The following is a 21,773-nucleotide window of genomic DNA, read 5'->3' on the forward strand; positions in this document are numbered from 1 at the left end:
TGGATATATGTTTTTGTCAGCTCTCCATCTAATGTGGTATGTGTGCTGAGGTGTAAATCTTAACCGCAAGGTGCATGTGGGTAACTCCAAAAACTAAGAAACCTGTGCAAACAACCCCCACCCCGCCACACCACCACTCTTCCTCCCCAGGCACTAGTCTGAGTCCATTCACCGTATAACCATCATGCACATAGAAAACCAATAATGAGCCAAAGTATAAAACCAAGTCCAGTACGGTACACTGAGAAGTGTGGCAGGCAGAGTCCCACAGGCACTGGTTCATCAGGCCCTTCATTATCCTTGGCGTGGCCGACCACCACCCAACTCCTTCCCCCATCACTGCCATGTTGTTTGTGTCTGAGCCAGTGGCGGAGGTTTAGCTGATTTGTAGCACAACAAATGAATTACGATTCTGGTGTAGCATCTTAGCTACCGCTTGTGCTTGTTCCCTGGTGGCCTGGTTGGTGGAAGGCTGATTCTGCTGCCTCTTTGAGCAACAAAGGTGCGATCTCTGGGTCGGCCAATCCTCTCTTTGTGTGGCCTTTGGCAGCAGCGCCGCCATCTCATTTGTGTGTAACAATGTTCAAGCATCCTCTGGGGACAAGAATAATCGAGTGTCCTCATTCTTGATCCTTTGCCAGGAAAAGGAGTGCGTATTTGTGTCAGAGGTTCCGGATTTGTCTTATAACCGAGGCATATCTTTTACTACAACAATCCACCTCCATGGGGGAAGTCCGGATAGGCAGTGATGGCAGGGCCTTCAAATTGCCAGGGGCGCTTAGGCATGAAGAGCTGAAGGATCAAGTCTCAGTCCCTAAAGTTAAGGAGACACATTATCGTGGGATGTGGGGGCAGCCTGGTACGTGGTGTGCCTGCCCGATAGAAAAGAACTTCAGCACCCTTGTGTCCAAGACTCTAGACACCAACCATTGTTGCAGAAAGAGTTTTATGTTGGACCCCTCTGCACGCTCTGGGAAGCCCAAAAACTGGACATTATTTTATTGTGACTGGCCCTTGGCATCCTCTGCCAGAAAGCAGTGATGCCCATCTGCTTTTCCTGTAGGTGAGATTGTGGTGAACTCTTCACCACCACCCAAAGTGCCTGGGCATCAATGCCAGGTACAGGCCCATTGTGCTGTCCACAGGTACCCATGAGGGGCAGATGTACAAAGGCGCCTCCACCTGTGGCCCATCCGCCGACCAAGTCAATGCCCATGCAGCAGGATGCACCACTTGTGGCCATTGACCACAGAATCCTTGAGTCCCGGCAGTCGACCACCTCCAAGTCTGAATAGTTACTAAGACACCAGCTCTGTAGTGAACCCCTGCTGCGAGCCTCATGTGTTCAGTTCAGGTGCTGATAGTGTCCAGGAGGCCCCCTTCCATGGCCCCAACTCACAGCCTCCTACAGTCCCAGCAGTCAACTACCTCCAGGCCAAAATAGTGACCAGGCCAAACCAGCAGGTCTGCAGGGGACCCCTGCTGCAAGCCCCACAAGTTCAATTTGAGCTCTGGTAGATGTCTATGTCCTGGGGCGCCAACTCTCATCCGAGGTGCTCACTGGTCCCCTTCTAGATGATTCCAGCGGGCAGGGACCCCACGAGCAGGCAAGAGGAGCAGAATAAGCCCTTCAATATGCAAGAGGGAGCCGATGTGTACGGCCTTGCATTGTTTTTTGTGCCCCCGTTGGGACTGCTCTGTTATTGAGAAGACCCCCTCCCCCCCCCCCCCCCCAACCTGGAGTCTGCGTTGCCAGCGTACCTTCTCCAGAGGGCCATGTGTCCTCTTTGTTATGGCTAAGGGCGCAGGTGACTGAGCAGCTGCCTAAGGCCTCTGCCAGCCACAATTCGCACCACAGAGTCCCCTGATGCACCCAAGACTGGGGGAAGGGTGCCACTATCTGTCTTGGGCCGAGGGGGGAGGGTGTAATGCTATCTGTATATAACCAACAATTCCATCTAGACTACTGACTATTTTGTGCTGTGCTTAGCTTTGAATGCCGTCACATTGGTGGTGCAGGTGTTTTTCCTCGCACAGTTTGTTCTGTACATAGAACATGTTTTTGTTTTTCTCACCAGGGAAGGCAACGTAACATGGGGGATGCAACAATGTGAAGAGTGTACAAGGATGAGGTTGTTTATAGCAGAGAAGGATACAGCTCTGTCTTGGAAATACACCTCTGGATCTGGCCAATCCTTTTGTTTGTGTTTTCAGCACTGGCCAAATACAGCCAGCGCTTGAATTTCACAACTGACTTGAAGGGAGGAGGAGGTTACCAGAACCTTCCTCTTAAGCTTAAGGTATGTAAGGCAGGGAAACTTGGCGCTGAGGCAGAAGGAACTCATTTCTGAGGGTGGACGCATTGCTCAGAAAAGTCAGAGTTCTATTGGGGGAAAATGTCTCCTGTTTCAGCTGTCCAGGGTTCCACAGCTTGGTGTTGGCAAAGACAAGGATGCTGCATTTTTAATTCTTAATTATCTAGCTTTACTACGTGCATGCATAAAAAATAAATATATATATATATATATATTCACTGCATAAATATGAATTGCTGCATTTTTAATTCTTAATTATCTAGTTTTACTGTGTGTGTGTGTGTGTGCATAAATATATTCACTGCATACATATTCATTGTTGATATATTGAATTTTTTTCTGATTATTTTTCAACTGCTGTGATTATTTTAGCAGCTGCACTTGTTTTGCTGTATTCAAGGTAAATTCTTACCTTAGCCCCTTGAGTGCGGGCGTCTGCCACTGGCTGAAGCCACACTACTTCCCTGGTGCGGGTCACGACCAATGGTCACCACCATGGAGGGGGATAAAAAATCCTTGGGTGCGTTGAGGATTTGTTTTTCAAAAGCACCCCGGGAGACACAGAAGATCTTCTGTGTCTCCCCCCAGCTGACGTCAATGTTTTGTTCTCCCCATCGGAGCAGGAAGACTCTCCCCTTTCAAAATAGGCCTTCCTGAACAGGTTTTCTGGCCCTCGATCGCAGCACAGCTCGATCGAGGGCCAGGAAACCCCAGTAGACACCAGGAATTTCACTTGGGGCCGACACCGCTCCCTTTGGCCCCCAAGGAAACCATACAACTACAAAAAAAAAAAAAAATCTCTCTCTCTCTCTCATCACTTTTGTCAATGCATGTGCGGTTTCCCTGGGGGCTGCGATCCGCCCCCAGGAAATCCAGACCCACATATAAAAGTCATATATATATTTGCCACCAGTTGGCTTGCAGTTGCAGCTTGTGTCTTCAGAGGAATGCACAAACTTCAACTGACTCATTTCAACTGTAGCTTTTAGACAGCAATACAGTCAAGTAAGTTTTGTGATTGTTTCTGTTACAAAAGGATCAGACTTTTGTCTAGTGGCAGTTTTGATGTCCTAAAGTAGCGCAGAAGGTTTATATGCCTACAGAAAGATAATTTATTTTTTATTTTTTATGTGGATAGCTGAGTACATTAGTAAAGCCAGCCATTACCTGCGCTAAAATACAAATGAAATGTATGTGTGAGGGTGGCTGTGGAGAGATGAAGGGCACTTTTGCCAGGTGGTAGTGAGGGAATTCGAGGATGAGGACATGGGACCACCAATAATGATTGTCCGACTGGGCGCTAGAGGTGCTAAAGACTGTGACGATTGGTATGTGACAAGGTGTCTTTTTGAGTGTCTTGAAAGAACGTGGTGATTGAGGCGAGAAAAAACGGAGGTAAGGTGACCTCTACTGTTGCACGAATCACACACACACACAAGCAATTTTGTGACTGTCTATGTAGGCTAGTGTTTTAGAGCAACAGTTTAGCCAGTAGCAGAGATAGCATCTTATTGGATGACTGCTGCTCAAGCCCTCACTTGGGTTATAGAGGACAGCTCTGACATAGGATCAGAGACTGAGACAGCAGATACTGAGACAGCATCTGAGGGATAGGACAGTGGCGCAGGCTCTGGGAGCAATTTTTTTTTTTTTTCCAGTCGATAACTCCTCTTCCAGTAATTATGAGGGAGGTGATGAGGTCAGTCCTGCTGTTCTTTCGCAAGCACAGTCTGTGCAACGGAACAATAGCGGGTTAGCCCAACCCAGAGAGCAGGTGCATGTGGCGGCAAGCACAGAGAGAGTGCGCTCCCCAATTTAGTTCAGCCCCAAATTCCACCGCCCAAATCGTATTGGGGAGAAATCTAAATTATCTATCACAAAACAAACTGGTTTTGTAAGGCAGGCACCTGTGTTTTTGGTCCTGGGCTCGGTGGCCATATAGGGAAATATACTAAACCCAGACATTTCTGGAAACTCGACATCCAGGGGAGTCCACAGAGGTGTGACTTGTGTGGATTCCCCAAAGTTTTCTTACCCAGAATACCCTGCAAAGCTGAAATGTTGAATAAAAACTCTATTTTTTTTCTTGTATTTCTGTCACACAAACTACAGGAATATGCTGGGATCCACAAAATTCTTACCACCCAGTGTTTCCCCACCTGTCCTGATAAAAACACTACCCCACTTGAGTGCCTGTACCTAGTGCCTGCGTTAGGAATGGATCACCCCAGGGTCAACAGTTGCTCACCTGTAAGGGCAAACATTGACAGTTGTGTGATCTATTCCAGAACTTTCTGTCACCAAAATGAGAAACAAGTTGTGTGTTTAAAAAAAAAAAAAAAATATCTAAATTTTGAGGTTTGCAAAGGATTCTGGGTAACAGAACCTGGCGAGAGCCATAAAAGTCACCCCATCCACGATTCCCCTATGTCTATTTGAGAAATGGTCTCTAATTCACATGCTAGTATGGGCACCCCGGAATTCAGAGATGTGCAAATAACCACTGCTTCTCAACACCTTATCTTATGCCCATCTTGGAAATACAAAGGTTTTCTTTATTTTTAACTCTTTATATTTCAGCAAATGAATTGCTGTATACCCGGTATAGAAAGAAAACTCATTGCAAGGTGCAGCTCATTTATTGACTCTGGGTACCTAGGGATCTTAATAAGCGTACAAGCCACCAGAAGAGTCTAGCAGATGTAACGGTATATTGCTTTAAAAAATCTGACATTTCAGGAAAAACGTGAAGAAAAATGGCTGGTTTTTTTTCACCTCAATTTCAATTTTTTTTTCATTTCAGCTGTTATTTTCTGTACGAAAACGATGTAGGATCTACACAAATGACCCCTTGCTGAATTCAGAATTTTGTCTACTTTTCAGAAATGTTTAGCTTTCCGGGATCCAGCGCTAGTTTCGCACCCATTCCTGTCACTAACGGGAAGGAGGCTGAAAGCACAAAAAATAGTAAAAATGGGGGTATGTCCCAGTAAGATGCCAAATTGAGTTGAAAAAATGTGGTTTTTCGATTCAAGGCTGCCTGTTCCTGAAAGCTGGGAAGATGGTGATTTTAGCACCGCAATCCCTTTGTTGATGCCATTTTCAGGAAAATACCACAAGCATTCTTCTGCAGGGCTTTTTCCCCATTTTTTGTTTTTTAAAAACAATTTTTTTGCTGTATTTTGTCTAAATTCTTGGTCTCCTCCAGGGCAACCCACAAACTCTGGGTACCTTTACAATTCCTAGGATGCTGGAAAAAAGGATGCAAATTTGGCATGGATAGCTCATGTAGACAAAAAGTTATGAAGGATTAAGTGCGAACCACCCCAAACAGCCAAAAAAGGGCTCAGCTGGGGGAGGGGGGGGGGGGGTGGTGAGGTACTTGTACTTGAACCCTTAGAAGTGCCTTAATAAATTATTTACTCAGACTAAGAGTGATGCATTCTTTGGCCATGTTCCCTCTTAGTTTGAAGATAGCAGAACAGGGGAAATCCCTTGTTCATTGCTGCTGGACTGGGGGTACCCCCGGTATCAGTGGGTGCTACAATTTCTCCCCCCCCCTCATCCGGTCAGGTCAGCTGGCTCCAGCTGCAATCCAGTTCATCAGGCTCTGGGTTTTAAAGGGGCCTGGGAATGGAAGGGCATTGTTGCAGCCCTACGAGGGCCTTGGGATGGCATACATGCAAGGATGCTGCAGGGTTCTTTGCGGGCCTAACCAGAGCTTTTGTTTAGGCCATTGCTTCGGTCGCCATCTTGGCCAAGCCCCCTACTGTGCCCTTGTTATAAACTTTCATTTTCAAATTGCCACATTTTCTCAATTGCCACAAAATTTGGCACACCCTTGCATGTCCATGAAAATGCTTGTTCCTCTTAGCTTGGTGCATATTAGTCAATGGGATCCTAGTTGTTACGGATAAAACATATTTCCTATGTATTAAATATTGAAGTGCCAACTTTAAACTTCAGAAACATTACTTCGCCTGTGATACAGAATATTGGTGTCCTGCAACTGTCCTCCACTGCCCATGCATTCTTCTTCCTCTCCGTTTCAAATATTTTCAAGCAAAACTGGGGTCCTGCTGTATTTCTCCAGCAACCAAGATTACCCTCTTGAACTGTGCTATCTGCTCTTAATGAATGAGCATAGAGTAGAACCATGAGAGATGCGACAGAAGATTTGAAATGGTGACCTACTATTCCCCTGCTTCTCTCTGAACTGCAGGGACCCAGAGGAGGTGAGGGAAGATAGTGGGGGGAAAAAGTAATATCTTCCTTTCCTTGTGCTGTTCATAGCAAGTGAAGACAACCCTTTTTTACTTGTCTAACCTACTAATAGCACCTAGATGATGAATCTGATATTTGTCCTGATCGTCACAGCCTTGTTATTGATAGATGCCTATCTATAAATATATATCTTTGTTGGCCTTTTTTCCTTAAGCGGGGTCGCCCCCAATCTTTTTGCCTCCTATTTTTTTCTGACCTGTTTTGTTGGCTTTAGAATCTGAGCAGTTTACCACTGCTAACCAGGGCTAAAGTGCATATGCTCTCTGTGTAAATTGTATGGTTGATTGGTTTATCCGTGATTGGCATATTTGATTTACTGATGAGTCCCTAGTACAGTGCACTAGAGGTGCCCAGGGCCTGTAAATGAAATGCTAAAAGTGGGCCTGCAGCACTGGTTGTAACACCCACAAACGTAGCCCTGTAATCATGTCTCAGACCTGCCACTGTCTGTGTTTTAAACTGCCAATTCAACTTGGCAAATGTACCCACTTGCCAGGCCTAAACCTTCCATTTTCTTACATGTAAGACACCCCTAAGGTAGGCCCTAAGTAGGCCCAAGGGCAGGTTGCAGTGTATGTATAAGGTAGGACATACATAGAGTAATGTGTTTTATTATATCCTGACCGTGAAGTACTGCCAAATTTGTGTTTCAAGGCCTCTCTCACATATGTTAACATGGGGGCTGCCTTTAAAAATGATTAAAGCGTAGATTCTCTTTAGGAGCAAATAGACCTATGGAGTTTGGGGGTCTCTGAGCTCACAATTTAAAAATACATTTTTTAGTAAAGTTAGTTTTAAGATTGTGTGTTTGAAAATGCCACTTTTAGAAAGTGGGAATTTTCCTGCTTAAACCATTCTTTGTGTCTGCCTGTTTGTGGATTACCTGTCTGGGTCAGTTTGACAGTTGGGGCGTAGACTGCATATCCTGGTGAGCCATCTGTGCTAGAAGGGAGGGGAGGAGTGGTCAATAACACCTGAAGTGGCTTTGCCTGCCCTCACACAATGCAGGCTCCAACCCCCTGGTGTTTGTCTGGGGCGTGGCCTGGGCAAGGCAGGATTTCACAAACAAGAGAGACTTGCCTCTGGAGTAGGCCTACTTCAAAGGCCAAAATGGGTATAAGAAGAGCACCCAAAACCACAGACTTTAGATCACTTCTGGACATCAAGAGGAACCTCTGCCTGGAGGAGAGCTGAGGAGAAGTGCTGCCCTGCCTGAGACTGTGCTTTGTGGTGCTATCCTGCAGTTGTTGCTTCTGCCTTTGCAAGGGGACAAAGACCAGACTTTGTGTGCCTTCCTGCTTGTGAAGAAATCTCCAAGGGCTTGTCCTGAGCTTGTCTCCTGTTGAAGTCTCGGGGCCCTCAAAGACTTCTCCTGCCAGCACCTGGACTCTCTGCTGAAACGGCTACCGTGCGGCAGGATTTTTTTAAACCATCCTTGCTGGATGTGGAAAAAGGACACAACGCCTGCAGGACCCAAGTGCTGCCTGGATCGACGCATCGCTCCCCTGTGGGGAGGAAAAACGACGCACACCAACCCAACCGGAGAAGGAGAAACAACGCGCGGTCTCACTTTCGGGTGAGAAATCGATGCACCTCTTACCTTTTAGCTGCAAACTCACCTGTGTGTGTTATTTGACGCTACCATGGTACTTTTCAAGCGCTAACAGTGTTTTTACTGTTTTCTCAAGGATTTAAGACTCTTGCTTATAAAATTAATAACTTGACTTGTGTATTTTGGATTTTTGTTGTTTTGGTCTTTTGTTTAGATAGAAAATATTTATTTTTCTAAACCGGTGTTGTCATTTGGTAGTGTTTTCACTGAGTTACTGTGTGTGTTGGTACAAATACTTTACACTTAGCATTCTGAAGTAAAGCCTGCCTGCTCGTGCCAAGCTACCAAGGGGGGAGAGTGGGGGGCTAACTGAGGGTGATTCTCCCTTACCCAGACTAGAATGAGGGTCCTTGCTTGGACAGGGGGTAACGTGACTGCCAACCAAAGACCCCATTTATAACAATCTTATTATGCTGCTCCCTGTGCATTACTTTTGACGATTATTGCTAATAGGAAATATGTTCTCAAAGTAGTGCTCTTCAAAGTAGCTAAGGCATCAAAAAAGTGTCAGAGGTCTTCAGTTCTTTGTCAAACTGGCATAAAGATGAAAAGCCTTGATCCTGGTTTATGTTCCTGAAACAATCTCCTACCTTTTCGAACCATGATCTAGCATTCATTAATTCATTTCTCCTTTATTCGGTTCATAAATGTAACCATGAAAGCACATACAATTAAAAGGGTTACAAAAATGTTAAAACAAGGCAAGACTATGAAAAGGAGAGCTAATGTCAAACACAAGAAAGCAGCACAAATCAAATTCACTCTGCATTTGGCTCAGTATTTGACAAGAAAATTTTAAAAGCAGATATCTACAAAAGTGCGAACTAAATGATCGAAACCACACCTTGCATGAGTAAAAAAACATCCCACTTGGCACCAAGTTTCAATAAGGCGCCCTGAGGAGGCACAGCAGCAACCTTGAGTCTACAGAGATCATAGTGGGGGTCAAGTCGGCTGCACCATAGTGTATGCCTGAGCCAGAGGGTGTACCTAAGGAAAGTAGCCACACCTACGCATACCTCCGAAGTAGGGGGCTTCTGCAAGAATAAAAGTACTGGCATGTATCTTAAAAAATACAGAGGCACCATTGAGCAGCAGGATTAACTACCTTCTGTTATAACAAAGGTAGTTACTCCACAAAAAAAAAGTAGAAAGTGTCCCAGAGTTTGCAGGGAGTGCTCATCGCAAGGGCATACCAAGATAAGTTTGGGTCAGACTGGCCCAAAGGAAAGGAAAGCTGGCTTTTGATCTGGTCCAGCCTAAATCTGGTCATTAACACCCTGTCCCAAGTGTTAGGCACCATCTTCAGGTACGGGTCAAATCCTAGAGTAGTTAGGCCAGCAAGTACTCCCTATTGGCTTGCTTCTTCAACCCAAGCTGTTCGCTTTCCTCTTTCTAGCTTCTCTAAAACTGGCTTTAATCCAGCTTTTGTCCCTCATGGGGGTGATAGCTGGCAGGAAAAAGATTTAGGATCTACCCATCTTATAGCAAGTGTTGTTAATATACGTTAACCAGGGGATAGGGAGACCCTTGTCACGAGACGCAATTTCAAATTATCTCCTTGTTCAAAGAGTGGTCAGGGTTGTGCCAAAAGGAGCACCATAGCAACAGCGGGACAGATTAATGCTGTTGGCTACATATAGTAGCCCTAATTCCTGATTGACCCCGTACATCGGTGAACTTGGCAAACGCGAAGAATACACCTGCATACTCTGTTCTCCTCATCCTGCAGGAATTTGGCTGCCTTATAACACCACAAACCTGAGCCATAAGTTAAGACAGGACGCAACCTCCTTTTGTAAATCTCAACAATAGGAGCTATCTGCTTGTTGCTGGTTTTGGGAGCCAGGTCGAAGAGGTAACCGATTGAGTTGCAGGACTTGAGTCTCCTCCATTTCAGATAGGGGCCCCAGGTAGCCTAGGACTCAAGTGTCCCCCAAGTAGGAACATTTGAGTTTTAGCTATGGGGATTCTCCAAAGCGCAAGGTTTCACAGATTCAGGCTTATTGGAACCACAAGGCATAACAAAGGTTTTGGCTGAATTTTTGACCAGGCCTAAGCCATCCATGAAGCTCACAAAAGTATCTAGCAGCGCTGACATCCGTTTGCTGTTCTGGTAGTAAAACGGCACGCATCTGCATGAGGAAGGACGGTGATACTCCACCCATTCACAATTGGCATGTCCTTTCACTTGCCAGCTAAGTAGTCCAAATCGTTAATATACAGAAGGAATAAAATTGGTGCCAGGACACATCCTTGCTCAACACCTTGGCCCAGGCCAGAGCTCTTGCTGCATTCACCATTCTGCACAAATCTAATGGAGGTGTTTTAGATTGGTGTGGAGGACTAGTCAAAAAGACACTAGGCCGGAATTCGGCCCTTTTGATTGTTACACTACCCAGCATTTGGACCTAACTATGATATCAAAAGTGCAGGCCAGGACCACTTTTCACTATGGTGTATTTAATTAGCAAATATATGTTGTGGCACTGATCTTGGGTGCTTAAACCTGATCTGAAGCCATATCAGAAGTAATACGGTTCTCAATGGGCCAAGACACAATTCTGTTAAAAACAGCCCTACCAATGACTTTCACCGCGGAGTCTATTAGGGAAATAGGTCTGTACCAACTAGGGGAAACCCTGTTACTTTTTTATTATTATCATTTAAAAGATGGGCACAATAATGGCTGTGCAGCATGACTCGCAGATGCCACTCTTACATGCTACATTAGCGGATGCAATTCTTACAAGTATAGTTGGTAATGACAGGTGCCTAGAGGTTAACCTCTAGTCTGTAAAAGTGCATGGTAACTCAATCGGGCTCTGGGGGGTTTCTGCGTGATACTTTTCACAAACGTCCTCTGCTTCTTCATCCACATTGAATTCTATACCCAATGAAAAGGGAAATGAATTAATGTTGGGCACCCCACTGGCAGTATTGGTTGATTGATAACAGCTGATCAAAGTGGTCTAAGCTTCCTCCCTTAGTATGGCCTTCCTCTGGCTAAATGCAGACTTGTAAGACCTTCTATTGGAGGCGATAGCTGGCAGATCCTTAGGATAGCCTTTGGGGTGCTATACGTTTGTCTCTAGGCCTCTGCACTTGCCTTGTCCAACCAGGCGTGGACGAGTTTCTTGTCACAGGCTATAGGTTTCAGGAAAAAAGATCTAATGTTATTGCCTAGGGTGGCAAAGTTGACCATGCTACATTTGGTATCATCAATCAGTTTGAGGCAATGAAGAAGCAAGGTCAAATGGTCAGTAAAGAGCCTGCACTAGATATCATTCAAGTTGATGGATTTCCACACTAGCCTAAAGCCATCACTTCTACAACTGTGACAGGGGGGTGATGCTCTGAGCTTGCAAACATGATGGATAGAGGGTTGTGGGAGCTAAAGGTACTGCCCAATCATTTTGTTTAAGCAAGTTCCTGCCGGCAAAGATATAATCAATGGTGGATGAACCAGGCCCTCCAGCCAATGTGGGGATCCTAAAGCACCCTGGCACAGCCCACTCAAGCGTGCTGCAGAGAACATGTTTAAGCTAAAAATGAAGTAACATCGACCCTCTGCAGTCTCTGAAGCTGGCAGGAGCAGCAAATGAGTGAGTGTTAAAGATTTATGGGTCTGGGCCGACTAGACCTTCAACCTCCGTTCTAAGTTTTGCATTTAAGCCCCCGGCTAGGGTGATGTTCAGACCAGTGTCTAAATGGGTGGAACTAAGTTCCAGCTCGCCAACAAAATTAAAAAGAGGGACCAAATTAGAATTGTCAAAGGAAACATTGGCAGTATAAAATTTAATAAAAACAAAACTTGAAGTTTTTTTTTGTCCTCTTGACTGTGAAAGCCTGAAAAAAAAACTACTTTTAGTGGGAATGCGCAAAATCACGCCATTAATAGTGGTCTTAATCCAGACATCTAACCCAGCACAAGCCCTACCCATCCCAGAAGGTGTAGCAGAAACAAAAACAGGTAAAACCATCACAGAATAGATTCCTGGGAGCCCAAGTCTCCTCCTGTTAGATAACAATACCATATGCTGAAATAAAGTCCACCAAATTCTTCATTTTAACTTAGCTGCAAGCCCCGCAATGATCCAAATCAGCAGTTTGACTTTAACGGGTCAGGGAGGGGAGGAAAGATTCCATAGTGCCTACCCATACCTCTCTGCGAATGCCTGAAAACAGATTAGCTTTACAACGAAGATGAGAGTGGAGCATATGGGTTTATGCAATAGCCATTTGGTGCATTCTGTTACCTGGGGGTCAAGTTTTGAAACATTGGTTAAAACTACTGCATAGGGACAGGCGGCCAGAGGTAAATGTAACACCGGTGGGCTCCCCATTAGACTGTTCAGAGCTGGAAAAGATTGAACACCTAAGGGGACCAAATGTAGGGGTGGCATGGAGGGCTGATGAGTAGGTGATGTCTCAGGTAAAGCACCAGGCAGCAGTTAATGGGAGGACAGGGAAAAGTGGAAATATGCAATTTTATCGTATGCAGGAGTTGAAGGTTGAGTGACCATAGATTCTGGAGCTGCATTGAGTTTCTCCCTGCCACATAAACCATCTCTGAGCCCCAAGCCCTTCGACAACTTTATTTCAATGACGTTCAATTGCTCAATCACAGGGGAATGGCTGGAGGATAAAACTGTATTTAATAAATCATACAGCTAAGTAAAAAGGCTGTTAGAATCAAGATCGGGGCCCAAGTGGGGAGGGATCAGATGAGTGAGGAAAGTCGCAGAGTGCAAAGCCACAGAGTTCTCTGTAGGAGTTCTTAGTCTGGATTGCTTATTGCTCTTCTTGCGCTTGCTGGGAGAGAAAAGGCCACAGGTAGCAAAGTCAACATCAAAGATGGTGAGGGAACTGAAGAAGAGTGGCAATTAGAAGTAGAGCTGTCTCACTCATTACCTTGGAACGCACCATAGAGCATGCGTGAGTCAGTGAGAGTGGCATGTGGAGGCAGGCCAAGACTTTCGGTGGCATAGGATAGCCACTGCTCAGCAAGCTGGATCTCTTTATCCATGACACCCACCACTTGCACAATGAACCGTTGCAATATGGAATTTTTAATTTTGGCTGGGTTGGGTACCCCCAGCTTTCGTTTGCCCATGTTCAACATTGGGCCTCTTACTTTCCACAACAGACAAAATGATAGATCAAACAAAGCAAGCCTGGTAGATGCAGTTGGGCCCGAAGGGAGCAGTTAAAATAAGCAAATGAAAGATGACCAGTCAACTTTTGCAAGGGGCCTCCCACAGTGTGGAAGCACAAATTTCAACTTTTTTCGTAACTTTTGATCTGCTTGAGCTAGAAACTTTTTTTTTTTTTTTGTTTTTTTTTTTTCAGTAAAATCTGCAGATTATGCAGCAGATGATGGAATATCTGGAAAATCCAGAAGTATGTGGCCACAGAACTGCATAATTGCAGTGGCCCTTTGTAATACATACCTTCATCTTCCTGCACCAATGCTCTTCTGCACCTGAGCTACTGTTGCATGGTTACTTGGGTCCATGCACAGACCTCCTTCCCACCTCTGGCACTGAATTGGGAAACTGAAGCATGTGCAGCACATGCAGGCTTCAACTTTGATCCCCTTACTTTATTGATTTTTCACCCATGGTGTACCATCTCTTCACCCTATGACGAGATGGTGTAAGAGCGTAGATTTTTGTGCTTTATGTTTCACATGTAATAATACTTATATTTTGATATATGAATCATTTTGTATTAATTTTTATGGAAAGTAAAGTTTTGTGGTCAACTTGATGGCCACCATCATGTGCAAGGCCTACTTTTAGTTTTTTCTGTGCTAACTTAAGCTAATTAAATTATTAACGGAGTGTGTTTCTTTGCTAAAAACAAATGTCAGAATTAAATGTGTATTTAGTGGCCCCTGTTGGACTAAAGAAGCAAATGCAAGGTCAATGTAAAATGTTCTCTGTATAAAATGTTTCTAATGTGTTCTGTTTCCTAGCTGCATTTCCATGGCCTAACAGACTTCAGTCATTGTATTTGTATATTTTGCTTGTAGTTATATTAACCAATGTTTTTTCCTCAAGAGGAAAGAATGGCGTGATGAGAAATGTTTCCATATTTTGTAATCATTATCCGGGATCGACGTATTTGGAGTCTTGAACAAAGGGTCTATAGATGCAACGGAAGAAGAATTAACAAATGTATTGGTTTGAGATTCATCAATGGAATAACAGAAAATAGAAAGGCTTAGAGCTAACTTTTTATATACTTTTGATATTTGTTAGTGTTCTGATTGGACCTAGTTTCTCAGCATATTTCTCTAAACCAATCAGAGTGTTTATTCAGTAATTTTTTCATTCATTTTTAGTTATTCATCATTTTGTCATTCTCTTGATGCTCTAGTTTGTGTATCCTGAGTTCCTGAAATCCTATTCTTCATACTTTGCAAGTTAGTCTACTGACAATGCTGGTGTTTATTATTTTCTGAGTTTACTTACTGTTCAATACTGAAAAAATGCTTTGATGGTTTAGTAATCCTAAAGTTCAAATTCTAAACCATACCCCTCATTTTGTTCCTGTTCCGATCCTGATGTCCCCTTGATGAAGTAGACGTTCTTGCTTAATACCTTAGTGATTTGGGTAATTCTATGAAATGTAGATTGTATTTTGTCTTTTGTTTTTCAGGTACCAACTGCTGATAATATAATACTGCTGTTATTTTTGACAGTTCCTTAGCTAAATATTTTCCTAAATTTATGTTACTAAATTCTTTTCACACTAAGTCCAACATGTTGATGCTAATTAATGGTAAGTGAGGTGTTAATTTCATATCCCTGGTTGGTTACTGATGTCTTTTCTTTATTAAATCAAATGTATTCAATTTCTCTTGCTCAGATTCTATTGCTATGGTTTTGTGTAATAACCATTGAGATATTGTGTTTGTTTGCATTAATTAAACTTAGATTCATGCACAGATTAAATAAGCTATTGTTGTTTCTAAATAAGTATCATTTGAGTCTGAAAAGGACTTTAGTGACTTTAGCATTGTTCATATAGGGAAATAAATCTTTAACTTCCTAATAAATTAGTGTGGTTATTGAGGTATTGATTGATTATATGTTTGATATATATTGTTTATGGTGTTTCATTATGACGTTATCTTTAAAGCAAACTGGGTTCAGTCCGTTGGCTGAGGCGATACCTGGTCTGTCATGACTAAATAGTTAGGATTTTCTGCGTTAGCGATGGCAGAGGGTGAGGTGATAGACTGGGTGGCAAGTAACTGTGTGCACTGCAGAATAAAGCCTAATGCACCCAGGGATACGTGGATGGGTGACACCATTGCACATCACAAAGTGGCAAGGGGCATATTTGTGTGTCCGGCTCTCCGGTGCGCTTATGCCAACCATCTGATAGATTCCCAGTCTCAGACTGCTGCTCGACCCTCTAAGGTGAGCAGTTTTTTTCTTACAGTATCAATAATGAATATTCGTCTAATCACGGTTTTTGTGTAACTTAAAATAAAGGGGGGAGGGGGCAGAACACAAGGATGTGTAGGCCTGACCCCATATGGCTGAGCGGTTGCTAAGACCTTGGGACACTAAAGGCAAATACTTCCTCGCCAGAGAACTACTCAGTAACCTTTGACTGATGGACTCTTAGCAGAAGTGCTACACTTGACCAGTCGCACAAGGTTTGCACAGTTTTCATATGGTTTCTGACTTTGTCGCATTAGCTTAGGCTTTGAGAGGTTTGTAGTAGGAAGCAGTTTACGTAGAAACAGCCTCATAGCCGCTGTTTAGAAAATGTTCTAATTTTCCATCTTGTGTTAAATTTAAACAGTGCGGATTTAGACCTGTGTTGCTCAAGTTACGTCATTGTGCTGGCAGACTTTTCCCAATGCTGTTTTTTTAAGCTGCAGAGGAGACCGAATTCTTTTCTCCTCCCCAAAATTTAAATATCTTAAACACTAACTGCAAACAAATAACTGAAGATTTAAGAGTTTGTAGCAATGCCTGTGCTTTAGTCTAAAGTTTAAATAAGTACTTAGCTTTACGATGATTTTAAAGCTGTTTTTCTTATACAGCTCACAATATTTTACCTTTTTTCTGACAATGTAGGATGACTGCTTGCAAGAAAAAATTGACTTTGAGCTTCGCATCAGAGAAGGAATTTGTAAACTGCTTGTAGTGAGCACCCAGAAGGAACAGGTGCTAAATGCTGTGAAGAACCTAATGACCTGCAATGCTCGCATTTTAGCCTACATGTCTGCGCTGCAGAACCAAAGGCAGGATCAGATGGAGGCTCAGGCTGGGCGAAGGTAAGTGTGATGCTTTAATAATCATCTTGCTTTGGCTTCCAGCCTTTTGGCTTTTTTTATGCTTGAATGGTTTTGTCATTTTCTTAAACGTTGGAAATCTTTGGTGTTTTTACCAATGATTATTTTTTTTTTTTTCTTTTTTTACTATTTTTTTTTTTTTGTGCCACAAAGCACACCTTGTCATTGTTGGTGGCAGTGACTTAAACGACTTTGTGTGCAGATGTATTCCTTGTGAAAAAAAGGCGGCCGTTAATCACAGTGAAGTTAGGCAGTGGCTGAAGTGGGCTGACTCACTGTCACAGGTGTTGATATAGTGGTCTGAAGTGATTGACATGACACACCAGTGAATGAAGTGGGCTGGTTTAATGCCCTTATATGTAAGCATTATAAAAACAATTTCATAGTGGGGGTTGCTGCTGTGTAGTTATAAATGAGTTTGTTTGTTTCTATTGGAAGAAGTGTGTTGTTTTTCTTTTCTATTAACTTTGGCGCAGCTTGGCAAATCTTCACAAAACTCTCAAAAAACAGTTCACCCACCTGAGCTCCTTCCTGGAAAGTTTTGTTTTGAACCATCAAGCATGGACTGAGAAAAGGATGGAAGTGGGGGCCTGAAAACACTTATGTTCAAACACGTTCTTTAGAAAAGAATTAACCTCTTAGCTGCTGGGCCATCCCGCCCCACCCCCCACCCCCCAAGTGCTGAGCCCTTTTTTGGCTATTTGGGGTAGTTCACGCTTAGACCTTCATAACTTTTTGTCCACATAAGCTATCCACGCCAAATTTGCGTCCTTTTTTTCCAACATCCTAGGGATTCTAATGGTACCCAGAGTTTGTGGTTTCCCTGGAGGAAACCAAGAAATTAGCCAAAATACAGTGAACATTTCGTTTTTAAAAAAAAACAAACTGGAAAAAAGGGCTGCCGAAGAAGGCTTGTGGTTTTTTTCCCCTGAAAATGGCATCAACAAAGGGTTTCTGGTTCTAAAATCACCATCTTCCCACCTTTCAGGAACGGGCAGACTTGAATCAGAAAACCACATTTTTCAACACAATTTTGACATTTTAGTGGGACATACCCCATTTTTACTATTTTTGGTGCTTTCTGCCTCCTTCCAGTTAGTGACAGGAATGGGTGTGAAACGAATGCTGGATCCCAGAAAGCTAAACATTTCTGAAAAGTAGACAAAATTCTGAATTCAGCAAGGGGTCATTTGTGTAGATCCTACAAGGTTTTCCTACAGAAAATAACAGCTGAAATAAACAAATATTGAAAGTGAGCTGAAAAAAACAGCCATTTTTCTCCACGTTTTACTCTGTAACTTTTTCCTGCAATGTCAGATTTTTTTTAAAGCGATATACCGTTAGATCTGCTGGACTCTTCTGGTTGTGAGTATATATAGGGCTTGTAGGTTCATCAAGATCCCTAGGTACCCAGAGCCAATAAATGAGATGCACCTTGCAATGGGTTTTCATTCTATACCGGGTATACAGCAATTCATTTGCTGAAATATAAAGAGTGAAAAATAGGTATCAAGAAAACCTTTGTATTTCCAAAATGGGCATAAGATAAGGTGTTGAGAAGCAGTGGTTATTTGCACATCTCTGAATTCCGGGGTGCCCATACTAGCATGCGAATTACAGGCCATTTCTCAAATAGACGTCTTTTTTAACACACTGTCTTACATTTGGAAGGAAAAAATGTAGAGAAAGACAAGGGGCAGTAACACTTGTTTTGCTATTCTGTGTTCCCCCCACGTCTCCCGATTAAAAAATGGTACCTCACTTGCGTGGGTAGGACTAATGCTCGCGACAGGAAACGCAACATAAACACATCACATTTTTACATTGAAATCGGACGTGTTTTTTGCAAAGTGCCTAGCTGTAGATTTTGGCCTCTAGCTCAGCCGGCACCTAGGGAAGCCTACCAAACCTGTGCATTTTTTAAAACTAGACATCTAGGGGAATCCAGGATGGGGTGACTTGTGGGGCTCTCACCAGGTTCTGTTACCCAGAATCCTTTGCAAACCTCAAAATTTGACCAAAAAAACACTTTTTCCTCATTTCGGTGACAAAGTTCTGGAATCTGAGAGGAGCCACAAATTTCCTTCCACCCAGCGTTTCCCCAAGTCTCCCGATAAAAATGGTACCTCACTTGTGTGGGTAGGCCTGGTGCCCGCAACAGGAATAGATCACACAACGGTCAATGTTGGTCCTTACATGAGGCAGCCGTTGACCCTGGGGTGATCCATTCCTGACGCAGGCACTAGGTATAGGCACTCAAGTGGGGTAGTGTTTTTATTAGGACAGGTGAGGAATCTCTGGGTGGTAGGAATTTTGTGGATCAAGGCATATTCCTGTAGTTTGTGTGACAGAAATGCGAGAAAAATAGTTTTTATTCAACATTTCAGCTTTGCAGGGTATTCTGGGTAAGAAAACTTTGGGGAATCCACACAAGTCACACCTCTGTGGACTACCCCGGTTGTCTAGTTTCCAGAAATGTTTGGGTTTAGTATGTTTCTCTATATGGCCGCCGAACCCAGGACCAAAAACACAGGTACCTGCCTTACAAAACCAGTTTGTTTTGTGATCCATAATTTTGATGTCTCCACAATACGATTTGGGCAGTGGAATTTGGGGCTGAACTAAATTGGGGAGCTCCCAAGAGATAGATAGATAGATAGATAGATAGATAGATCGATCTATATCTCTTTCTCTTTCTCTCTCTCTCTTTCTCTCTCTCTCTTTCTCTCTCTCTCTCTCTCTCTTTCTCTCTTTCTCTCTTTCTCTCTTTCTCTCTCTCTCTCTCTTGCTCTCTCTTTCTCTCTCTCTCTTTCTCTCTCTTTCTCTTTCTCTCTCTCTTTCTCTCCCTTTCTTTCCCTTTCTCTCCGTTTCTCTGTTTCTCTGTTTCTCTTTCTCTTTCTTTTTTTCTCTTTTTTGTTTCTCTTTTTTGTTTCTCTTTTTTGCTCTTTCTCTTTCTCTCTTTTTTTCTCTTTCTCTTTCTCTTTTTTTTCTCTTTCTCTCTTTTTCTCTCTTTTTTTCTCTTTCTCTGTCTCTCTGTCTCTCTGTCTCTCTGTCTCTCTGTCTCTCTTTCTCTCTGTCTCTCTGTCTCTCTGTCTCTCTGTCTCTCTGTCTCTCTGTCTCTCTTTCTCTCTTTCTCTCTTTCTCTCTTTCTCTCTCCTTGCCGCCGCATTCACCTGCTCTCCGGGTTGGGCTAACCCACTATTACCCTGTTGCACAGACTGTGCTTGCGAAGGGACAGCAGGACTGTCCTCATCACCTCCCCCATAATTTACTGGAAGAGGAGTTATCGAATGGGACTCCTCCGACTGAAAAATCACTCACAGAGTCTGCGCCATTTTCCTATCCCTCAGATGCTGTCTCAGTATCTGATGTCGATGTCTCTGATCCTATGTCAGAGCTGTCCTCTATAACCCGAGTGACGGCAGCAGTCATCCATCAAGATGCCATCTCTGCTATTGGCTAAACTGTTGCTCTAAAACAGTAGCCTATGTAGACAGTCACAAAATCGATGGTGTGTGTGAGATACGTGCAACAGTAGAGGCCATCTTACCTGCGCTTCTTCCCTCAATCAGCACGTTCTTTCAAGACACTCAAAAAACACCTTGTCACAGTCTTTAGCATCTCCCACGCCCAGTCCGGCAATCATTATTGGTGCTCCCACTCCCTCCTCCTCGGATTCCCTCATTACCACCCAGCAAAAGTGCCCTTCATCTCTCCATAGCCGCCCCCACCCCGCACATACATTTCATTGTATTATAGCGCAGGTAATGGCTGACTTTATTAATGTACTCAGCTATTGACATAAAATACAGAATTGCTCTTTGCAGTAGGCATATAAACCTTCTGCGCTTCTTTATGGCACTAAAACTGCCACTAGATAAAAGTCTGATCCTTTTGTAGCAGAAACATAATCACAATACTTACTTGACTTTTTTGTTGCTGCCTAAAAGCTACAGTTGAAATGCGTCAGTTGAAGTATGTAAGTATGTGCATTGCTTTGAAGACGCAAGCTGCAACTACAAGACAACTGGTGGCAAATATATATATATATATAGATCACTTTTATATGTGGGTCTGGTTTTCCTGGGGGCCGATCGCAGCCCTCAGGGAAACCACACATGTATTGACAAAAGTGATATATATGTGTATATATAGATATATATAGATATATATATATATATATATAGATATTTATAGATCTATCTGTAGATATATCCATGTAGATATATATATATCTCTATATTTTTTTTTAGTAGTTGTATGGTTTCCTTGGGGGCCAAAATGGCCCCATGGAAACCCTACAACTACTAAAAACAAAAAAAATATTGCCCCCACAGGGGGGCGCCCTGCCCACGGGCGACCCCCAGTCCATTTCTTTTTTTAAATAAAATTTAGCCCCTGGGGGGGTGCGATCGAAAGTGATTGCGACCCCCCCAGGGGACACCTACCAGGGGGGGGTGAGTTTCCGAGGGGGCCGACCTCCCCCCAGGGAAATCCCGGCTGTCTAGTGGTGTTTCCTGGTCTCCGATCGCAGCTGCGATCGGGGGCCAGGAAACACTTTCAGGAAGGCCTTGTAAGAAAGGGGAGAGTCTCCCCTTTCTTACGAGGCCTTCCCGAACGTTGGGAAGGCCGTTTGGGGCCGTTTTCCCCATCAGAGCAGGAAGCGGCCAGTGGGGGGCGGGGGGAGACACAGAAAAGCTTCTGTGTCTCCCGGGGATAATAAAAAAATCCTCAGGTGGGACGCACCCTAGGATTTATTAACCCCCTCCCTGGTGTCGGCCACTGGTCGTGACCCGCACCAGGGAGGTAGTGTGGGCGTCGCCCAGTGGCCGACGCCCACACCCAAGGGGTTAAACAACAACAATGCAGCCAAAATGACTGAACAGAATTACCCAAAGTTGTCAGGAATCTCAGTCTTTACCCAGAAAACATGCATTTTTATAGTTTGATGTTAATCTGTTAAACAGTTTTAAAGAAATTAAGGGCCAACATTTTTAGATGCATTGACTGATCCTGCAATACTCTTGTGGGGCACAAATTCAAAAACTGGAATGATGTTGCACATGTTTTTTTTTTATTTTTTTTATTATTATTATTTTATTTATTTTATTTTCCTCCCAGTCAGCTTGCTTGCCTTCTCCAGAGTGAGCATTTTGATTGGTTGGCTGCAACATGGAAAACAAATGTTACAACTGCCATTACAAGACATGGGCCTTGTTCCCTGAAAATATAAAACAAAATT

The 21,773-nt window shown here is 43.5% G+C and overlaps 1 protein-coding gene across 3 annotated transcripts in view; it reads left to right on the top strand.

Moving 5' to 3' along the window:
• Nucleotides 1-21,773, top strand: part of RTKN2 (rhotekin 2) — a 266,886-nt gene that overhangs the window by 29,445 nt on the left and 215,668 nt on the right. For all 3 annotated transcript variants that reach the window (XM_069240910.1, XM_069240911.1, XM_069240913.1), the window contains exon 2: nt 16,314-16,513. In XM_069240910.1, coding sequence (XP_069097011.1) covers nt 16,314-16,513 — 200 coding nt within the window. The remainder of the gene's footprint in view (nt 1-16,313; nt 16,514-21,773) is intronic.

The sequence above is a fragment of the Pleurodeles waltl genome, chromosome 6 (assembly GCF_031143425.1).
Source record: "Pleurodeles waltl isolate 20211129_DDA chromosome 6, aPleWal1.hap1.20221129, whole genome shotgun sequence".
NCBI classification, from domain to species: Eukaryota; Metazoa; Chordata; class Amphibia; order Caudata; family Salamandridae; genus Pleurodeles; species Pleurodeles waltl.